Here is a 23,639-nt window from a genome sequence, read left to right as displayed (position 1 = left end):
GAGTCAGACCTTTGTGAAAGGCAGACACTGACAGTGCACCAGCTGCAGGGATAGAATGCTGACTGACTGAAAAAGAGCTTTGGTGGTTCAAAAAACACTAACAGGTGCTGATGCAGGGCTCGAGGATCCACTCAGGGCCTGCTGGCTGGGGGTGAGTGATCATGACCAGGCCAGATCAGGACGTTTCTACCAGCTGCCAGCTCTCTCTCAGGAAGACAACTGATGCATCTCACCTTAGCACTGCTGTAGATACCCAGAACTGCTCTCTGTAAACTTGCTGCAACACAAATGTGTTCCACAAAGTTCGCCACTGAGGAGCTGAGGTTGAATTATGTGTTTCTTTGGGCACTGTATTCACTAACTAAAACAGACTTCTTGTTCTGAGCATTCATTAAAGGAGTTTGGGACTAACATGCTGGACTGGGGTGAGCTGACGTACAAAAAATAAATAAATAAAAATGAGTAGACAAACTGAGCAAGAGTAACAGGAGAGTACAGGAAAGTACCGTGATAATATGTGCACTAATTCTGGAGAAAATGAAAGTTGAAAGAAAAAGTGTAAAAAGTAAGTCCCAGGTATCAAACACTAAAACCAGCAATGATACGAAACAGTGGATCTTGTAGCATTCCAGGGATTTGCTCCCAGGTGAAGACAAATTATTTGACACAAAGATCTATGAAATAACATCCCTAAACTATGGCAGAGAAATAAACAAGATATTTGGATGCTAATCAGAAAATATGAAGAACTGGGGACCAGAAACTTGAACATCTACTCTGAAAAACTTCTTATTACTCGTGAACTGCCAGAAATTTTGAGAGAAACTTGTACCTAGGGATCCAATGAGAGGACAAAGATGATTAACGGGATGGGATCCATATGACTGGACAACACTGACCAGGAGCAACAGGTAGGGAAATAACCACGCGGGGAAAAGAGCACCTCGACCGGACTGAGGCTGTTCCACAGAAAATCAACATCAGCGGCACGACTACATTTTTTGCGAAGGCTAAAACACGCGTTACCCACGAGCAGAACGCACCCTGCCATTCTTTTTCTCTGCACGCAGCAGGCAGCCGGGGGAGCGCCACCAGCACCCGCGTGGCGCAGCGGCCGCACCGGGGCGCGGGGAGGAGACCCGAGGGCTCGGGAAGCTTCCCGGCCGGACGCGGGGAAGCCCTGACGCGCCTTCGAGGGGTCGGGAGGCGCCGGCGTCGATCGAGCGGCGGAGACCCGGCGGGGTCCCGGGGGAGGCCCGGCGGGGCCGGGAGACACCCGCAGGGACACCGGGCCCGCAGGCGTGAGGACCGCGGGACGCGCCCGGCGAGGCCCCCCGGCAGGGGGCGCAGGGGGAAGGGCGGGGGGGTTATCGATGGGGGCGGCCGCTCTGCGCTCGGCTGCTCCGCCCTGCCGCTCGGCTCTGGATTAGCGCAACTGGCGACGTGGGACGGCCCGGCCCGGCCCCGCGCCCGCCGCCGGCTCCGGGAGCGGCACCGGGAGCGGCACCGGGCAGGCCGCCGACGGGAAGAGGAGCCCGAGGGCGGCGGCATTCTGGTGCTGCAGCCCCGCCAGCGAGTCGCGGTGAGGGGGCGGCGATGGCGCTGCGGGCACGGGCGCTGTACGACTTCAGGTCGGAGAACCCGGGTGAGATTTCGCTCCGGGAGCACGAGGTGCTGAGCCTGTGCAGCGAGCAGGATATCGAGGGGTGGCTGGAGGGCGTCAACAGCCGCGGGGACCGCGGGCTCTTCCCGGCTTCTTACGTGCAGGTGATCCGCGCCCCCGCCGCCGAGCCGCCGCCGCCCGCCCGCTACGCAAACGTCCCCATCGGCGGATTCGAGCCGCTGCCGCCCCCCGCCGCCTTCAAGCCGGCGGCGCAGCAGCCCCCGCCCGAGCCCTTCCCGCCGCCCCCCGCCGGGTATCCCTTCCCGCCCTACGGCGGCTCCTACCAGCCCAGCCAGGGCAGCGATGACGACTGGGACGATGACTGGGACGACAGCTCCACGGTGGCCGACGAGCCGGGCGCCCTGGGCAGCTCCTACCCCGATTACGAGACGGCGGGCGGCGGCGCCTCGGGCCGATACCGCCTGTCCACCCGCTCCGAGCCGTCCCTGGGCCCCCGCGGCGCGGGGCACCCACCTGGACACCCGCACCCGCCCGGCGGCGGCGGCGCCGCCAAGAGCTCGGCCACGGTGAGCCGCAATCTCAATCGTTTCTCCACCTTCGTCAAGTCCGGCGGAGAGGCCTTCGTGCTGGGCGAGGCGTCGGGCTTCGTGAAGGACGGGGACAAGCTGTGCGTGGTGCTGGGCCCCAGGGGCCCCGAGTGGCAAGAGAACCCCTACCCCTTCCAGTGCTCCATCGAGGATCCCACCAAACAGACCAAATTCAAGGGCATGAAGAGCTACATCGCCTACAAGCTGGTGCCCAGCCACACCGGGCAGCAGGTGCACCGCCGCTACAAGCACTTTGACTGGCTCTATGGGCGCCTGGCTGAGAAGTTTCCTGTCATCTCCGTGCCTCACTTGCCAGAGAAGCAGGCCACTGGCCGCTTTGAGGAGGACTTCATCTCTAAACGTCGCAAAGGCCTGGCCTGGTGGATGGACCACATGTGCAGCCACCCGGTGCTGGCTCAGTGTGATGCCTTCCAGCACTTCCTCACCTGTCCCAGCACGGATGAGAAGGCCTGGAAGCAGGGCAAGCGCAAGGCTGAGAAGGATGAGATGGTGGGTGCCAACTTTTTTCTGACTATCAGTGTCCCCACAGGCCCTGGGGCCAGCCTGGACTTGCAGGAAGTGGAAAGCCAGGTGGATGGCTTCAAAGCCTTCACCAAGAAAATGGATGAGAGTGCCCTGCAACTTAATCACACGGCCAACGAGTTTGCCCGCAAGCAAGTCACTGGTTTCAAGAAGGAATACCAGAAGGTGGGGCACTCCTTCAAGTGCCTCAGTCAGGCATTTGAGCTGGACCAGCAGGCCTTTTCAGCTGGCCTCAACCAAGCCATAGCCTTCACTGCAGAAGCCTATGATGCCATCGGGGACCTCTTTGCAGATCAGCCCCGGCAGGACCTAGATCCTGTGATGGATTTGTTAGCGCTATATCAGGGCCATTTGGCCAACTTTCCAGACATCATCCATGTGCAGAAAGGTAAGACACGTATGTGTTTTCTGAAACAATTTAAGTTTTATGTATCAGTGGTATGCAATCTGTATAGGAACCAGGGTTTGAATTTGCTCTGTGTCTGGCTTGCTGGCCTTGCGTTCAATCTTCCTGTGTTTATTCAGGTAAACTCTCACTAGAAATACTAAAAACACATCAGTGGCAATTTCGTTTTGTGCCAAAGACCTAAACATAGTTGGGCGTTTTGCTGGTCAGAGGTTGCTGTGTTTGGCTGCATATCTCTGAAAGTGACCACGTCTAACTAAACTGCCTGTATATTAAAGATTATTGAGCTTGTTTACAAACCCTGGAAATCAAGTGGTGATATGTGAGCTATCCTAACTGTCTTGTCTGTTAGGTAATGAATATGAGGTAATACGAGGATGCAGGTACTCCTCTGATTGACCACCCTGTTCAAGGTGCACGTGGAGGTGTGTGTTTTGCAGCATTAGTCTGATGAGATGATTAAGGCTGCTGGGACATCTTTGTTCAGCCGAGCATCTTGTGGTGTCTTTGAAAGAGTAATGGTCAGCTACAGTGTTCTTAGTTAGAGTTTTTCAGCCTTTGCTCTTATGAGATGCTCCTCACCTATTATCCTTTCAGAATCTTTCTAGCTGAAACACACTTTCCAGGTTCATTGCTAGTTGTAAGGTACTTTGTGATCTGTCAGAAAGAAACTCAAAAACAACAAAAAAAATGCTATATAACTAATGACACTTGTTCAGATAAACATGAGTTTGTAGTACTGTATATGTGGAGATTCTGCTGTTAAATTATTGACAGTCATATATTCTTTACCATTGCAAGTAGGTAAGTCCATAATTAATTCTTTTTTTTTTGTTATCTTTCTAACCTGTAGTTTTCAACTCAAAGTTCAGGAGGGTGTGGGGATTTAAGCTGTAAAATAGACCAAGAAAACATCACATATGCTCTGCAGAAATGGGTATCTGTAAGTTACCCAAGAAAATGCATGAACTTGTAGAAAATTATTTTGGAGATTAATAAGTAGTGTTCTGCATCTCAAGTGAATTGTTCACCCAGGGCAAATCAGTCTTTTTATTTTTACATGGCATTTCCAGGGGTTTTGCATCTGGAACAGTACATTAAGTTTGGTAAAAAAAGAGTTGGAAAAGTTTTTTCGACAGAGCAAAAAGACAGATGTCCAGAGGTATGCATTGCTGGGAACATCTGAGGAAAGAGAGTTGCTACAAAATTGTTGTTATTTAAGAAAATAAGCTTTTCTTAAAATTGCATGAATCAAAGTCAGATTTCCATTCTGCTATCAAATATCAAAAACTGTGAGTGGAAACTTAAACAATCTTAATTTTATTTTGAAGAAGAAAGGGAGATGTGAAGGTTAACATTTCAGGAGTTGCTTTGCTAGCTGCTGTGGTATTATATTTTGATAACAGCTTTAAAATATTTTAGATTTGGAGAGATGAGTGGCCTGGGCAATGCCTCATGTCTGGGAGCAAAGCATGTTAAAGTGAGTTGTCATCTAACAGGATTATCTGTAAGCTTCTGGAAAAAATAAAGGATGGATATTTTTAATAGATGGAAAAATACAGCAGATTATATATACTATTTAAATAATACATCCTCAAGCTTTAAGGTTATATATGGAGGTTGTCACTGAAGTTTTTTTGGAGGCAAGCTTTTGAAGAGAGGATTGGGAATAAGATATATGCTGAAACCATCCTTATTTCTTTTGTAGTTCTATTTGAATTTAAGCTTACTGGTTAAGTTTACCTTGCTGAACTGCCGAAGGTTTGTGTAAATAACTAGAGCAGTGCATGAGCATAAAGTATGTGGAGTTGGTTTCAGGCTAGAATGCTGTCCTGGAGCAGATTGGAGAAATGTTCAGCTCTCCTGCATGCAGCTAGTAAGGCTCCAGCACCTCTGAGCTAGCATTGTGTATCATCCATGGTACATTCTAGTCATAGCAATATGGCAGGGGCTTGAGAGATTGGTCTCGTGAATGTCCATGGTCATGGCAGGAGCTGAGTTTTGTGGGTTGAGTGTTTGTTGTTGTTGTTACATGACAGCAAATTAGAGGAAGGCTGAGAGTCATGTTTTGCACTCCATATATTGCTGGTTTATTACTCTTAAGGGGTACTTTTAAAAAGGTACAGCTTTTCAATTCCAATCTGTAAACTTCAGATGAAAATATGAATTGTTTGGTGTTCTAGCAGCATAAAGGCTTTATTTTAAATTTACTGTCTGGGATGGTTGTTGCCAGTTTTGAGAAATAATATTGTTCCTATAGATTATACAAATATCTGTTTGTCTAGTCAAAAGCTATGAAACTGTGTTTATGATTAGAAATATCCGAAAAATAGAGTTGATATGTCTTTCTTCAAGGGTTTTATTTTCTAGTGTACAACCTCATTGAGCAGTAAAATGAGACCAAAGTGCCCTTACAAATGGCAGATGCAGCAGCCTGACTGATACATCGATTAGATGGCCATGCCTTTAAAATTATGAACCCTGAAATTAGGACTAATGCTCTTTTTTTTTGCTGCATAATGAAAATATATTGTTTGCTTTGGATAAAACCCAATCATATTCCCTTGGACCTGAGAAGGATGGAAAAGCAGAGGCAGTTGTACCAAAACATGACTGTGTTTGCTCACAGAGCTGGAGGACCATGAGTGTGAGAATGATCAACTCCTGGTTGACCTTCCCAGCTCAAACTGGATCCCTGCAAATCTATGGGGCCTGATAAGATTCATCCAAGAATCCTCAAAGAGCTGGGCAATGTCATTGCAAAACTCCTCTCAGTGATTTTTGAGCAGTCTTGGAAATCCTGAGGTCCCAGCTGGCTGGAAGCTGGCAAATGTTGTCCCAGTTCTCAAGAAAGGCAGGAAGGAGGACCCCTTCCACAGGCCTGCCAGTCTCACTTCAGTGCCCAGTAAAGTCATGGAAAAGATTACTCTGGAAGGTGTTGGAAAACACCGAAAGATAATGCTGTCCTTGGTGACACCCAGCACGGCTTCATAAGAATAAAGTCCTGCTTATTGAGTCTTCATTTATGGCAAGATAATCCACACATTTGATCAAGGGAAGCCAACTGATGTGATATTTTTGTATTTCAGTAAAGCTTTCATTGCTGTCTCTCACTGTATCCTGGAAAAAATGTCCAGCTCACAGCTGGACAAACATATTATGGGATGGGTGAGAACTGGCTCATGGGTTGGGCACAAAGGGTTACAGGGAATGAGGTGACATCAGTCTGGTGACCTGTCACTATTGGGGTTCCCCAGGGCTCCATCCTCAGCCCTGTGCTCTTCAACAGCTTCAGACACGGCTTGACTCAGGACTGGAAGGGACACTAAGCATGTTCCCAGGTGATACAAATCTGGGAGAGGTTGTTGACTCCCTCAGAGGGAGGGAGGCCCTGCAGAGAGACCCCGACAGATTAGAGATGGGCAATCATCAACCATGTGAAATTCAACAAGGGCTGGTGCCAGATTCTGCCCCTGGGATGGAGCAGCCCTGGATGTACAGACAGACTGGGCAATGAGAGGCTGGAGAGCAGTGCCATGGAAAGGGCTCTGGGGTTCTGGTCCATGGCAAGTTGAACATGAGCCAGCAGTGCCCTGGCAGCCAGGAGGGCCAAGCGTGTCCTGGGGGCATCAGGGACAGCATCAGCAGCCAGGCAAGGGAGGGGATTGTCCTGCTGTGCTCTGCACTGAGTGCTGGGGGCTGTTCTGGGTGCCACAGTATAAGACAGTAAACTCCTAGAGAACATATCCATGGGAGAGCCATGAGGATGTTGAAGGTTCTGGAGGGGAAGCCTGATGAGGAATAGCTGAGGTCACTTGGTCTGAGGAAACTGAGGGGAGACCTCATTGCAGCCTGCAAGTTCCTTGGGAGGGGAAGAGGAAGGGCAGGTGCTGATCTCTGTGACTGGTGACATGACCCAAGGGAATGGCCTGAAGTTGTGTCAGGAGAGGTTTGAGTTGGATATTAGGAAGAGGTTCTTCACCCAGACAATTTTTGGGCACTAGAGCAGGCCCACAGGAGGGAAGTGGTCCAAGCACCAATCCAGATAGATTTCAAGAAGCATTTTGGACAATACCCTCAGGCACCTGGTGTGACTCTTGGGATGTCCTATATAGGGCTAAGAGTTGAATGCAGTGGTACCTGTGGGTCTGTTCCAACTTGGCATATTCTGTGATTCTGTAATTTCAACTGTCTTGTCCTGTTATGCTTTTGCTGTACTGCCGTTAGCTGAAGAGGTGCTGAATATGATTTCTAAGTGCGTTTTGTGCTATGGACTGAGAACTCTACATGTCTGAGGTTTTGTTTAAAAACTTTCTGCAGCTTCTGCAAAAAGAGCCACAGAGATAGAAGTTTCTCTCTGTGTGGACTTTGTCTTTTTCTCTAGAATTATGAACCATGTAAGCCTTGCTGTTGCTTTGTCTGCATCTTACCAAGAAAATATGTTAATTGTTGTGCTTTTAATTGTTTTGGTATTCAGGTCTTTCTGCCTTCTGTGCTGAGGACATCATATTGATCTGATTTGTGAAATTTGTGTAAAATGTGTACCAACAGACTGTGGAAATATTTTCAAACAGTTCATTATCTTATTAATATTGTTAATTGGTATTTTATGAAATGTCAATAGCTTCAATAGGAGATTTTAGAAGATTCCTTTTCCTCTTTTCTTTTACAAGAGTCCTTTTCTTTCATCTTGAGTTCCTAGTGTTTTAGGTATTTTCTGTAGGGAAGGAAGAGTTAAAGTTCCTGCTGCATGAGAGACAGAGAAGTATTTGAACATTTCTGTACCACATGCCAGTCAAGGATCAACAGGTCAATGCTTTTGAGACCTTTATTGGTTTCATATGCACCCTAGTCCAGGTCTGATGATTCATTCAATGGAGCCCTATAGCAAAGAGTGTACCCAGTTGGAAACATCACATTTCTATCTGGAAATACTTGGATTGAGAGTCCCACTGAGGCTGGCATAGAGCATATTAGTACCAAGGCATATGTCCCTTAGAACAGCTTGTTCTATAGGTTTTGCTTGGAAAACTTAAGTGATTAGGGAAAACTGGTGCCTGGATAAGGTAGACGATTGCAGAGTGTTGTCTCAAGCTTCTAAACACCCCAATACTTTCATAAGTCTAGCCCTCAACGCCTTGTAGGTAAATGCTTCTAATGTGCTTGCATGAAAATATTCTTGAGCATATAGGTGGGGTTTTGGAATGGAAGATACATATTAGACAGATACAGTTGTACACAGTTTTCTTTAGCCTCTGGCAAAACATTTGCAGAAGAGGGATATTAAGTACCAGAGGCTCAAAAAATTAAGCTGCATTTTGTAAATTTCTGTTGCAGAACTGGTGTATCTTTCAAGAAATACTGGTTCCGTTTTTTTAATTTTGAGAAGCAAGGCCGCTTCCCATTTGTAATGGATAATACCTTCTCTTTTATGCATTTAAAGTCTGCTTGGGGAAATTCCCTAGGCATTCTTCGTGAAATAATTTCTACGTATTAATTGCTAAAGCTTCGCTCAACTTAATGCAATCTTCCTACTTCTGTAATCTTCAACACGAATGCTCACTGCAGGCCCATGCAAGTTCAGGTTCAGAAAATTCAAGCACTTGTGGGAATTGGAGGCAGCATATGTTAGTATTCTAGCTCATTCTTGTCTGGCTGTTTTGTCTTCATTTTTGGTTAGTGAGAGTAGAGAAGTTTGAGTGAGTTTTAGGTTTCTTTCTTTCAAGTTTTGTTTTAGGCATTACTATAATTGGCCTCTTGTGGTTTATGAAGGTGGAAGAAATACTGGCTAACATGCTGTTTCATCTCTGCTTTCCAGATTTCTTCTCTCTTAACATTATGAGTTAATGTTTGACAAACTTCTGGTTATGGTTTTTACAAACGAGATCTGAAAAAGTGTTCTAAATGTTTCCCGATATACAGGCAATTCCATTTCCTTTCCGTGCTAGAATTTAAGAGAATTATTTTTAAAAACACCTGAATGATTAATTGTTTCTTGGGCACTGTTTGTGAAAAGTAAAATAAGGCAAATTGTCTTATTTACTTGAAGCAAACTTTATACTAGACATAGGCTTTAAAGAATGCACTTACTATGTTTTTAGAATATCTTACAAAACTGTAGGTGAAAAATCTATCCAGATGGAAGTGCATCAAAATTTAAAGCACCAGAAAACCCAAAGGGCACTGAAACCTGGTACTCTCTAACATTTTCCATTTCCTTCTCCCTCCTCCCCCCAGAAAGAAGAAGTGGTATTTGAATTAATGAATAAATCAGACTGGTTAATATTGTCACTAAAACTTTATATCACAGTATAAAAGCAGTGTTTTTTTCTCATGCTTACTTCCTAAACTCTTCAATTTGTTGTGCAGAAATGGTTTTTCTCATCACTGTTTTTCCTTTTATCCACCTTTAAGGGTTTTTTCTTCCTCTGTCCCTCAAATGCATACACTTTGCATAGGCTTCAACTCGGGTAACTGCTGGGTAAGAGTTAGGCATGTAATCTTAGCCAGATGACCCTTGTAGCAGTAAAAAGAGATGGGCATTTCATCTGTGTAAGAGTTTTGGTGGGAAAGGATGTACTACTCCAGGATTACTTCTATTTTTTTGCCATGTCAGCCTCCCCATAGCTGTTACAGTGATGATGTAACACTGCTTGCTGCTGCATGACCCAATGTTGTCTCACAATATTTGAAGGTAATCTTAAGGAAATGGAGCTAAAATGTGAAAGAATCTTCACATTTAGAAACTGTATAAAATTACAGCTCCTTAGTCGGTGTGAAGTCAGGGGACAGGAGTAAACAACTAAAATTGAGCAATGGCTTTACTTGAAGCAGGAAGAGGAATAAAAGGACTTCTATGTCCTGTCTGTCTGAAAGATGCATGCATGGGTCTTCCTGAAGTATGGTTCTTTTTTCTTTTCCACTCCTGGACAATCTCTGTGGCTTGCTAGGGGAGCAAGATTCATGCTGTTGTGATGGATCTTTTTCGTCTTACCGTTTGAAATTAGTCTGGTATCATACACCTTCAGTAACAGAAAGACATTTCATGGCTAATAAAACACCAGTGGGTGGTTTTTTTTCAAAACCTGCTGGTGTCAGAGGAAGACCATAGCTGTTCCTTCCATGGGAGAGACTATATGCATTACTGCACACCAGAAAGTCTGTCCAGTCTACCCTCTTAGTCCTAACAGGAGAAGTTTTGATTGGAGCTCACACCTCTAGCTTTGACTACAGGCAAGTGCATGTTTAAATAAATATAAATTTGCATCAGATTTTTAGTCAGATCACAGAAAATACCCCATGCTATGTGCTCACCACAAGCATTAAGGCCTTGTCTGTTGGGGTCGCCTTGTGAGAAACTAGGGAGTAGCAGAACAGTGTAGACACTGAAGATTTAGAATTTATATTGTAGAAAGAGGAAGTCATTCTACTTCAAAATCAAAGTAATGCCTTTTGAGGGACACATAAAGAATCTATATTGTGGCATGATTCTCCTGAAGCTCTGAGTGCTCCTAGTCTGGCTGATAGGGCTAACATCGAAATATGGAAGACAAGAATTGGTAGACAGAAAATAGAAAGAAGCTCCCAGAGCTCTTCCAGTTCTTTGTTAGCACATTATAAAAAAAAATCAAGCTGACTGACTTTTTATTTTGTAAGTCACCTTTGAAACAAGGACATGTTTCAGCCTTTCCAGCAACTTTCCATGACTTCATTGTTAGACTTTGTTTGAACAGTTGAAATGCCAAGTCAGTAAGTGCAGACTGCATAAACGTATCCAGCTGGCACCTTATGTATTTTTAATTGCCTGGTTTGAATAACACAGAATTTGAAAATTTTGATTGAAAAAACAGCAAATTATATTTGGCTGAGTCCCCAAACATGAGCCTTATCAGAACACTAGAGTAAATAAATGGCACATGCTTTCTTATGCAGTCTTGTTTGTATCTCTTGTGATAGCCATGAGGACTTAAATAAAATGGAGAAAAACCCCAAGCAGTCCAACAATATTTAAACAATCTGTTCAATTCTTGCCAGTGATTTTGGGTGTTTACTGTAGCATAACAGGAAGAAGTGAGTTGTTTCAGCCTTTGTTTTAAGTAGGTACACAACATGGGTGGACAACTTCTGCAATCATAATGAACTAAGCTACGCTTTTTATGCCTACATGCAGTTCATTCTTTAACAATGTGAAAAGCAGGTCCATTCTGTGATTTGGAGTTTACATTGCTTTGTTGTCCAACGGTAAAAAGCAACTTAATATTCTAATTTTTTTTAGAATGTTTGTGATTTTGAATCTTTATATGCATGAATAGCTAATGCTGCCTTACTAGCAGTATACAAAAGAAGCTTTTCTTTTAAGTAATGTGAATATAGTGTTATATTATAATTTTCACATGTTCTGTTCTTGTATTATATAACATATTGTAATTGGTTGCATTAATGATGGCTTGCCTTGAGTATTTTTTTTCTGTAACAGGAATTCTACTTCCTTTTGTTCCTATAGAGAAACTACAGCATTCATAAATCTAAGAGAGAGCAATTAAAGGGTACTAGGATAAAGTAAACCAGTATCTGCCTTTCATTTGCATCTTGACTCTTTTCCTATGAATTTATGGGTTTTTTGCTCATCTTAGGACAGTAATAGAGTTAAGCAGGTGATAATAGACAAGCAAACACTGTATGTTATATTTGTTCTTTGCTTCCCTTTTAGCCTTAAGAGAAAACAACATCTAAAAGCAGATGTTTCATTGTGCCCCAATAAAGCAGTGATGTAAGAGTCAGTGGAACCTGCATTTATATTTACTTCTCTCAGTAATAGTGTATGGATGTTGATACCTGTCCATCTATATCTCATGAATCTTACAAAAATTTTGAAAGAAGTCAGCATTTAATGTAATAGTACTTTTACCCATTTTGGAGAGGAGATGAAGACATTTCTGCTCATTTGTTGTTAACCATTTCTACTTAAAATTAATTTATTTTCTCCATGGACAGCATAATTTCTGATGGTTGTTGTCTTGAAGTCAGCAGTATGAACAGGATGTTTACAAAATCTGTTAAAAATCTGTAGCATCTTTCTAACATAATGCTTGTTTCTAGCATCCTAATTGGGAAAAAATTAGTGTTCAAAAGCTGTGACAACCAAACTGTAATAAACCAACTCCAATTCTGGTAAAGCAGAGTTCTGTATTAAAAAGCTTGTTTGATGCCCCAGTTAGATGTATACTAATGAGAAGTACTAAAACTTACTGAAAGGTTTCATCTTGGTACTTCTGCAAATTGCAATTGCTTAAATTTTCAAGTGTAGTCCTGAAAAGCATGGCTAACTCTCTAAGGGGCAAATGTACTGTGTTTCTGGTGAACAGCCTAGTTTATATTTCGCTCTTTTCTGTCCCCCTAGTCTGCACTGCCAGCTGAAACTACACCAAAGAAAAACTCTTTTAAATGGTAAATGTGAGTGCCAAAAAGTACAGAGTGCCATTGAACTGGGCAAACCTAGCATTAGTTAGCATTTGCCTCTCAGGCTGTGGAGCAAAATATTATGTTTGTGATAATAGATAGCTGTACATGTAGTTTAACTGGATTTTATTGTCAAATGAGTCCTGGTGGACTTCCTTTCAGACATGACTGTAGGTGCTTGTAAAGTCAAGACTATCCACAAACACAGTTTAAACATGCTTTAGTTCCTAAAAAAAGGTCATTTGTTTGCTTAGAAGACTGCTAGTGTACAATGCATCAAAAGATAACAGTTGTAACATCTCTGCATTCTAGATTTGAATGGAAAATATTAATCTCATTTTACACATTTTTTAATATGTGGCTACCTAGCATTATGTTTTGTTGGGGTTTTAAAAAAATTTCTTAATAATGGCATTATGTGAGGTGGTAGACACATTAAAATGGTAATTCTATTTCTTTCATTTACTCAACTGTGTTGCTCTTGTTTTCTGTTATCAACCCCTCCAAAGCTATGGCATCTGCTCACATAGCAGTGTGGTGTAGCAGGGCCCAGCAAGACATTTGTACTGGGGGTGCTGCACACCAAAGCTCCTGGAGTCCTCTGGGGTACCCTGGAACTGAAATGCACATTGACAATGTGGAGATTCAAATATTATTTCAGTAGAGTAATCATTTTGCACTCTCTGAACATGCATAGGTATGATTACAGTCCTTGTAGATTTGGATAAATAAATTAGCTCTGTAGGCTCTTCATCTGTGTGTGTACACTGACAGATGTATGCTCAATGAGTCTAATCAGATCTTAATAATCATATTACTTAAAATATTAAAAATATCAGACATTAGTTAGACTACCAGTAACCCTGGTAATTTTGAAAAATTGACATTTTACACTGTGCATTCTAGCATCATTCTTAATTTGGTTTGTGTTAATTAAATCAATTTATCAGTTTAGACCATCAGGTGAGGTTACAGCTAATTAACGTTCTGAAATATCTAGCAAAGACTGTTTTGTGTGTGAGCTCCAGAGTTGTATAGGTTAAAAAGTGACTTCATTTTGAACTGAAGAATGTGGTTTTTAGTGTCAGCTTTCAATAAGCTTTGCAACAGGGTAACTGAAAGAACAAATAATTATGTCTAATTTTAATAACTGTATAGTCAATATAGTCTAGATGTCAGCAGAGTGCTGTAATTTATAACCTAAATTTACAGGATTGTACTATGTTATCTGGGCTTTTTTGAGCAATGGGCAACAAAACAATGAAAAACAAAGTTCACTTCTTTAACTACGGTTAGGCTGCAGTTTTAAAACCATAATAGCCATTTTCATGTATGTACAGAAACTCTATAATACTAAAGTAATTACAGTTTGATGTATGTAAGTTTTATACTTCTGACATTTCACTATGGAACAGGGAGTGTTGTTAAAGTAGTTTTGTGCCCTTAAGAAGAAGAATATAATCTTTTAAATGCAAAAAACTGCATTTGAAAACTGCTGTGTTAGCACTTACCAAAAGCAAGTGGCAGAATTTTGCCTTTGGTTTTGAAAATCACTTCTTTTATTGGTGTAAAACTTTGAAACTGGATTTTTAAAAAGCAACTTATTCCAACATTAATAACTCTAATGGTACTTTTTCCCAGTGACATTTCTTTTAGTTCAGTCTCTTCTGAAAAAGTCTTCTGGTTTTAATTTCAGGCAGATTCCTATTACGCTGCTTTCCATTATAAATCTTGGCCAGAAAATGTAAAGAATTTGCAGAATCTCAGTGTAGGCTTCTTTTGTTAATCAGCGCCCAGAGCATTCTTAAGAAAATAATCTGTCAATGTAGCAAAATCTCTGTTCTGTTGCAAACTATTTCACTTTCAATTGAGAGGAAGAATTTGGGGATTTTTTTCAGAGCTGGATTTCACACTATGTGTTATCTCATTGTCATGGTTTGAGCACAGCTGGAAATTAAGCACCACTCGCTCAACTCTTTGCTCTCTCCCACTCCACCCTTAGTGAAATGGGGAGGACACTTGAAGTAAAACTTCTATGTTGAGATAAGAACAGTTTAATAATTGATACTAATGGAAAATGCAATAATAATGGTAAATAATAATAGTGATCATTAAAAGGAAACAAACAGATGATGCACAATGCAACTGCTCACCACCCACTGACCGATGCCAGACTCCCCTTCCCGAGCCCAGATCTGCTCTGCTTCTGAGTGACTCCCTGTTCTGGTTTAAGGCAAATTTGAGAGAAAACTTCTGAATGGGGTTTTAGGAAACAGATTCAAGTAGTTTCTTATTAAACTGGTTCAGCGAAATATTTCTTTGGAGAGAAAGGAAAAAAACCTGTTTATTTAACAGGCAAAGCACTTTCCAGCACAAAAATGAGTAATACTAAGCAACACAACCTTTTGCTGCTCTGAAGAGATGACAGATTCAGAAGAGTCCCTTCCGTGGGTTGCAGCCCGGCTCACTCAGGCTGTTCTCAGTCCCTCCTGTGCTGGGAGATACCGTGGCCCAGGCCGGGCCTGGTGGGCCACAGGTGTGAGCTCTTGCTGCTCCCCTGGGTTTTCAGTCCAGAGCAGGTTCAAACAGTTCCAAGAAAAAAAGGGGGGGGGGGAAACAATGCAGTTCAGGGAGCTTTTCTCCCTCAGCTAGGCAGAAATTAAGAGTAAAAGAGAGCTCTCTCCTGCTGTCCATTGCAGACAGCACAGTTTGTGTGTAGGATGTGGGGGAGCAAGTGCAGTCTCTGATAACAAACTTTGGACCTTTTCCCCTTCACTCCTGGAACCAGTCTTAAAGCTGCAGAACTCAATATTCAACACCAACAGAACAGACGATTGGGGATACAAGCACCATAAAGTCACCCCAAGAGACTCCCCGGGGTTTATATCCTGGGCATGACTTCTGTGGTGTGGAATATTCCTTTGGCCAGTTCCAATCACCTGCCCAACCATGCTCCCTTCCAGTTTTCTTTTGTGCACCTTCTCACTGGCAGAACATGAGACTAGGAGGGAGTTGACTTGGAATAAACACGCCTTAGCAAAAACCCCAACATCAGTGTGTTATCAGCACCAGTCTCATTCTAATCCAAAGCACAGCGCTGTAACAGTACTGAGAAGAAATTAACTCTACCCTAGCTGAAACCAGGATACTTATTAAATGCTTCTGCAATTTCCCTTGTGTTGGAGCTAATGATGGTGTAACCCAGGGCTGACCTGGATCACATCGCTAAGCCACTGATAAAGCTAAGTCATCACCTCTCTCCCCAGGCCACTTACATTCTTTTATTGGATTAGTCATTTGAGACATCTTGTAACAACATCTTTGGTAGTTCTGGAGTAAGAGAGACAACCATGTAGACCAACTTGTTCTGGCGCTACTCTGCTGGATTAGAAATCATGTTTCCAAGCACGTGAGCTGCCCAGAGTTTGCTTTTTCAAATCTTTTAGCGAAGATCTGTAGTTAAATAATCTCATCATTAAGTAAGGAAAAATAAAATATTTCTAGTTATGTTATTACATATTTTTATGAAAGCAGCATCATGAATATTTTTTTTTCCTTTTCCATTAGAGATGGAAATTATTCTTAGATTTCTTATAAGAAAAGTAAAGGGAGTTGTTTGACAAGTTCAAAGTTCTCTCTTCATTAAGGTGCTTTGAAGGATACATCATGCATCCTATTGGAGTATTTAATATGCTGGACAGATGAATGGTATAGAAATGTATGTTGTTTTACCTTCCAATAAGTATTGCACTAAATGTTATTTTGTAGCTTGCTGATAATAGAAAGATGAAATATTTATTACATAGATAATTTTATTTGTATGAGATTTCTGAGGTACAGCTGCCGAGAGATTCTAAAAAAATGTGTTTGCTCTGTTTTAGTATAACTCATCACTGAAGTGAAAGAGATGTTTTAATAGCTGCAATGATACAGGTATTACAATCATAGGATATAAAAAATTAACCTACTGGCTCTTACGAGCAGGGTGAGTTTTCAAGTTGAATATTTTGAAGTGAGATACTGAAGACTTTCATATATTGGTGACTTAAGGATTCTTGAGACAAACTGTGAATTTCAAACCCCAGTGACTTCAACGGGTGCTTACCACTGCTTCAGGTGCTGTGTTCAGCAGTGTTGAACTAATGCTTCTTTGTGTTTCATCCATGTGCAGCATTACTCTACACAGTTAAATTGCTGCTACAGCAATGTGCTGTTTGTGTTTTTTAAGAATGGAGCAAGCCCTGCCATGAAACAGATGTCATTGTAGTAAACACTGTGCAAATAGAGAGCAAAAGAAGGGCTCCTGCCCTGAAATATTTTTTGTATGGATTAGTAGCTTTGGACACAGCTGATTTTTAGCTCCTGTCTGTTGCATGCAGCACGCAAGAGCTGATGTTTGGTTATTTTGAGAAGAGGTGGAAAGGGGAAGATGGCACATCCTTTGCAGGTATCTCTGCTCTTTGGCTTCTGATTGTGCATGCTGGCATGCACAAGGGAGGCCTGCCTTCCTAGGGAGACGAAGGAGTTGAGTGAAAAGCAGTCTGGATTGCAGTCTGCAAGAGAGGAACCCCAAAACTTTTTCCTTCTGGCCACATAGCAGGCTGCAACTTGGACTTCGAGACACATAAACATTAGCATGTGTTCATAGTAATACACATGTACTTCCTGTGTAGAGGGAGATTGAGTGTATGGGTCCATACCCCTCCTTAGCTGACATTTTACACAATCTCAAAACATTTGTTACTAGAATAAAACTGTGGATGATGTGAAAATAGATTGTTTGACCCAAACCTAAATGCTTTCAGGTTCAGGATTTTTTTTTCCAGAATGTATATAATTCTTCCGACCTTATAGCAATCTCATGTTTGCATGAGTAGCTGACTGTCTCAATGTACTTCTTTTTTTCCTCATAACTCCTCAGCACCCATTTAAGTTGCTGTTAGAACGCTGCGTTTTATGGCTTGAAATTATTTATTTCTGTGGAGAACTCTACATTGTCCCTATTTTCTTGGCTTCTATCACAATATACACTGGTACAGATTTTGCTAGTCCCTTGTTAAAAGTGTCGTATTTCAAAACAGGGACTGAAATCTGAGTCTCTTTTAAATTCTTAGCTGCTGTGAGCATTGGAGTCTGTTTACTGTAAGGCTTTGGGCAATGACAAATAACATTTGTGTAAGCTTTCCCCCGACTTTAAGGCCAGAAATAGATATAGCACAGTTTTTTGCATCATTTTTAATCCAGGCCCTCTTTTCTCGTTTGAAAGCTGCTCCTGGTCACTGGAAATGACTTCTGAGAGAAGGTCTTTAAAGGCATGAGCAAGATTGAGCAAATCTGTACATCTGGATTGAAAAAAAGCCCAAGAATTTATTTTTATGTATTCCATCCCTCTGGGAACAGTGCACTGGTGTATATTTATCTCAGGCATGTACTCTTCAGGAGGCTTCCTTGAGCTAATATGCATTGGGAGGTGGAGGAAGGAGGTGGCTCCTTCTGTTTCTTTTTCCTAAAATATGTTTTAGCTGTTTCTCAAACTGCTGTGATTCAGCCTTCTTTTTTTAAAAAAGTCTTGCTTTTTTTGATTGCCCAAACCAATACTAGGTATTCACTAAAATCAGAAACCATGAGAAATTTCTGCAGGTGTGCTTCTGGACCGGTGGGCCTTGCTCACCCCACCATCCCACAGAAGGAGGGCAGCAGGAGCTGTGAGGTGCTGGATTAGGCACTGAGTGTGATGGATTGATTCATAAGGATGGAGTTGGAAGAGTTCATGGTGTACAGCCTGGGGTGCAGCAGGTCCAGAGTTATGAGGTGTGAGTTTTTAGGGGTTACCATCACCTAGTGAGACATCTCTGCACAAGACCCTTCTCTTCAAGAGGGGTGTGCACAAGAGGCTGCTCTCCAGTCCCCAATTCCCTGTTCTCCTTCTCACTATAGGATGAATCATGGAACCTTCCGCATCAATACATCTCTGTTCCAGCTCAGGGTTTTGCTCACGTAGATTAAAATACAAAAAGTGTAGATGATGGAAAGGTGTTTGGTGGAAATTTGGGAATTTTTTTGTTGTTTTTTGTTTTTTGAACTGCTTTCAAAGCCATGAAAACTAATCACTTTTTTGCTTGGATTTGCTAAACTAAGTCTTGCAAACTTCAGTAGATGCTGAACAACTAAAAAATGACATTTTAAAACAAATAATTATTCTTGGAGTAAAACACATGGGTTTGGGAGACTTTGTCTCTATGTTTAGGGAGAATTCTTTGATTGTCCTAAAATAAGGTAAAATTTCCCCTCTATGTAGATTTTTAGTATTCATTATATTACTAGTAATTAAAAGGCATTTCATTTAAAGGCATTTCAATAAACCCCCAGCATATGAAAGCATAGCTTTATACTTAAGCATTTGTGTGAGCTTTGTCATTTATTGCTGACATCTGGTTGTGGTCTGTCCAAGTTTTAAAGGAAATTTCACTACAGGACCAGTATGATCCATATGCATTAATAAAGTAGTGTTAATTATTGTACTGTCCTTTTCCCATTGGATTCCTTCACTAATTATAAATTCTTTTCTTTTATTTTTTCTTTTCCTTTTCTTTTCCTCTTCTTTATCAGAAAATTGCATAATATATCTGGTCTGGAGGGCAGTCATGTTTGGTAATGTATGTTTTTTATTGGTGTAAAATAATCTGAAGATTATACATGCTCCAGAGCTCAATTATGCTTTCAGCTGTTGATGCTGTGAATTTCAGTATTTCTTTTCCAGTTTGGTCATTTTAGAAATAACATCTAAAGCTGTTTCCCACATCACAACTGAAGAGTTGTCATGTTTATTTAACCAGCTGCATCTGGCTTCCAGTAAGTCCCAAATTTCAGTTTTTCACAGCTGTACATGGATTCCTGTCGTGCCCACAGAGCACAGAAAAATTTTTTGCTAAGCCTAAATTTGTTGAAAGAAATGTTCTTTTTATAGGAGAAGGGATTAAGTGTTTTTCAGATCATATCCTATCTCACAAATTCCTTATTCCTTAGAGGACAACACACAGATCTTCTGGCAGTGTCCCTGCTGGCACTACTGCATGTAGAAAAGGTTTTCCAGTGGTGTTTTTGGGGCCAGGCTGGAGATGATGAGGTCAATCAGCAGAAGCAGCCAGTGCCAAGCTGTTAGCACGGTCATGCCATGGGAGTCAGAAAGGTGTGGAACACTGCCTCTGCCTCGCAGCCCCCAGAGACAGGCACTGCCCTTGGCCTTCAGGCAGCACGCTGTAGTCACATGTAAGAAGTGTAATCTGAAAAGAGAGTTATGACATTACAAATATCTAAAGGAACCAGAATCTAGTGAGGTGATAAAAACTGTACTGGTCTGATTTGGTTTAGTTATATGAATAAAATAAGTATGTAATGTTTAAGGCAAAGAAGTTGCTCTGTGGGAAGTTGAGTCCAATAATATTAATATCTTAAGATGTATCTTGGTATTCTGTCGTTTTATGGGTCTGCTTTGGGTAGGTCTGTTTAGGATGATACTTTGCTTCTTTGCTTTTGTAGGATGCGTGTGCCTTAATTAGATTATTGGGATGGGAGAATTGTCAGTTTTGTAACTCTCCTTTTCTACTGCCTTTTACAGCGCAGCATAAGGTCTACTTGGACATTTGTGACTTTGAGATAAACTTTTAAATTCTCTAATAATCAAAAATTAGTTTTGGAATATCTCTGGTGTAAAAGCGAAAACGTATTGACAAGATTTTGTGTTTTAAGATACACTTTTGACATTTCACAAGGATTGGGGAAAGAGATATTTCACATAGTCTGGTTCTTAACAAGGTTATTTTTCTGGTCTTTATGTAGGCTTTAATTAATCTGACTAGTTTTGTCATGCTTTCATTAACTCTTCTACTGGTATAATGATTACTTATTCTGAAAGACACTATCTGATTTTTAAGGTTGGATGTTTTCATAACTTTTGCATGCTCGATCCTTAAAAAGATGTTGAGTTTTATTTTTTTACACAGGATTCATTGGTTTGTGGTTTTTCTTACATGGAAAAGCTTTTGTTTTTTTCCTTTTCGTTCACACGTATGTATATGCACACCTATAAATACACTGCGAATAAGCCATATACAAATCCTTTTTATTAAATCACTTGTTAAAGTTCAGTAGTCGACTCTACATGGTCCTCACAGTTCAACTGTTTCATTTTGTTCTTTACACAGGAGCCCTTACCAAAGTAAAGGAGAGTAAGCGGCACGTGGAAGAGGGGAAGATGGAGCTCCAAAAAGCTGAGGGCATTCAAGAACGTTGTAACATTATTTCTTTTGCAACCCTTGCAGAAATTAATCATTTCCACAAAATTCGTGTGAGGGACTTTAAATCACAGATGCAGCATTTTTTGCAACAGCAAATACTCTTTTTTCAAAAAGTGACACAAAAGCTAGAAGAAGCTCTTCACAAGTATGACAGTGTTTAGTCTCTGGTTTGTAGACTTCGCTCAGCACGAATGTGACCCAGGCAGCAAAGCACCTGCTGCTGAAGAGCTGTTGCCGGTGGTAGATGGCGGTACAAGGATGGGTTTGTGTTCACCTGGAACCCGGTTTAATCTCTGGTTATGTAGAAAGGAAACAGTTATAGGGCTATGTAGTAGAAACAGTACCACGCATTGTAACTAAGTTATACTGTGTATGCCTACACCATTGTAACTTTTTTGAAATAATGAGTATACTATTTGCCTTATTGCTTTTTGAAATACGGTATCTTAGTGCATACTTAGTAGACCTCAAAGCCCTTTGGGTATTTAAGGAAGTTGGCTGGATAAAAGCCTGCTTCAGATGCCTTTTACTTTCCTAGATTTGGATTTCCTAAATTCAAACAATTCTCTGTTTACAGACTCCTACTAGAGCAGCTATGTGATTCTGTGCCTTTAGACTCTATTCCTTTTCTAGTAAGTCACATTTTTATGATTAAATGAATGAAGGGTTGATGCCTATGACAGGAACTGATGATGAAACCTCACACTGACTGGAAAAAATCAGCTGCGAATCCAGTTTGCATAGCAAGTACTTTCTTATTGCAAATGTTGGCTCAAAAGGGAAAAGTTAAATTTATTCACATTTTCCCTGGAAATTGAGACTACTTGTTACACGTACTAGGATGTTAAGCACATGTACAAAAATACACCACTTAATTCCCTTTCTGAAATAAGTAATACAGTGAGGGGTGGGGTTGGTTGTTTTTTTGGTATATAGCATTACTGTAAGTGGAAATTTGAAGAGCTAGCCTAATAAAAATTGCCTATTTCAAGGGGATATTAATGCATGCTATGTGGCTGCAATATCTTTTTTAAGTTTTTTGAAATTATTTGCTCTTTGTTCAGTTGCTGATTCAATTTAACTTCAGACTTTCATCTGCATTGCCAGTTGTCTGAGTTGAAACTCCACTGTGATTCATTAGTTTACTAAGTTAAAAGTTTTTGGGGATTTTCAGTAATATAAATGGTCTGAAGTCTTGGCTGAACTGACTTGGAAAACAGGTGGCACTTTTATGTTTGTAACACTCAAGAATTAACAATTGTCTTAATTTTTGTATAAATATTTTTGACAAACAGGGTGCATTTATATATATGTAAACGCTATCTTTTAAAGAGGTTTATGGCTTATTTCTCTTGAATTAAGTCTGAAGTCTGTATTTCTTACCTGTTGGTTTCCTTCTTATAGGTCAGTATAGAAGATGTTTTTTGTTTATCTTATCTTTTTTCTCCTAAACAAAAATAACAAAACTACGCGAGGAAGCAAAATGTTTATTTTTTTTTTTGTTTAATTGAATTAATCAAAAATCGCTTGAACAAATGAAAGCCTGGAAAAGGAAGTTGAGCAACGGTTACCATAAAGTACAAATCATTCCTCACCTATGCAGCAGAAATGTGCAGTTCTTTGACATGATCATGTGAGTTTCTGTAGTTTAACCCCATACATCTGTATCAGAGAAATAACATGTAAGAATGTAGTTTTGGTTCCAAGACTCGTCTCCAAATGTTTGGAGATGGCTGTTTTGCACAAGCTGTGTTTGGTGGTGCTTCTAGTATATACATAAAGCAGTAAAATACAGAATAATGAAGGGGGAAAGCAAGTGTTTGTAAAAGAAAGGACAATCAGTGAGGAAAGACTCCATTTGCAGCCTATTGGAACAGTTCTGCAAACAAGATTGACCATGAAATAAGGACCACAGTCATAGGGCTGACTTGCTCTTTATCTTCCTCATGGTGTCTCATTCTACACTCAAAACTCACCACTTCCTCAAATAGTTCTTCCCAACAGTACTCCTGCTTTCCCATACGTCATTTAATTACGTGACAGAGTGATGAACTAGGTTTGAGCTGAGTTCCATGGCTAATGTTTGCTTAAGCCAGATACTGTTTTAGTAAATGTCTCTACAGTAATTAGATCAGTTTACAGTCAAACTGATTCTACATGGAGGTATTAAGACCTGTTCAGAAATTGATCTTGGTTCAGTTGAATTATTTTAGCAGGTTAGTATTAATGACATATTCATGTCCGGGAGGAAATTAAGCTGTGATATGTATTCTTACAACGTTATAAGACAGGTACAGTTTTCCCTAATAAACTGTCATAGCCTTCACCTTACGTTCTCATTTGTGAATTTATTTGGGCACAGGAAAAGTAGGTGTAGTAATCGGTTAAATTTGATATGCCAGAAAATCTTGTCTGGAATCCTGGTTTAAAATGTTGCAGAGTGCAGAAAGGTTCAAGTCTACACCTATATTAGCATTTTCCTCTTTTCCTCAGTCATTATAGAGTTGAACTGGCTGATGGGTGGAGCACAAGGAGTTACAGTAAAGGGTGTTGCATCAGGCTGGTGAATGGTCACCAGTGGGGTTCTACAGAGCTTGATTTTAGGCCCTGTGCTCTTCACTGCCTTCATAAATCACTTGGACACAGAACTCAAAGAGGTACTAAGTTTGATGATGAGACTAAGTTGGGAGTGACTGTGAACTCTCTTAAAGGCAGAGAAGCCC

At 41.3% G+C, this 23,639-nt stretch overlaps 1 protein-coding gene across 1 annotated transcript; it reads left to right on the top strand.

Moving 5' to 3' along the window:
- Positions 1-1,555: 1,555 nt before the first annotated feature.
- Positions 1,556-23,242, top strand: SNX18 (sorting nexin 18). The gene is made up of 2 exons (XM_014887027.2): positions 1,556-3,142; positions 20,824-23,242. The coding sequence occupies exons 1-2, from the start codon at positions 1,597-1,599 to the stop codon at positions 21,075-21,077; spliced, it is 1,800 nt and encodes a 599-aa protein (XP_014742513.1). The 5' UTR covers positions 1,556-1,596; the 3' UTR covers positions 21,078-23,242.
- Positions 23,243-23,639: the final 397 nt, after the last annotated feature.

Source organism: Sturnus vulgaris, chromosome Z (genome assembly GCF_052056855.1).
Source record: "Sturnus vulgaris isolate bStuVul1 chromosome Z, bStuVul1.hap1, whole genome shotgun sequence".
NCBI lineage: Eukaryota > Metazoa > Chordata > Aves > Passeriformes > Sturnidae > Sturnus > Sturnus vulgaris.
Note: the sequence above shows the minus strand (reverse complement) of the source record. Positions and strands in the feature narration are given on the sequence as shown.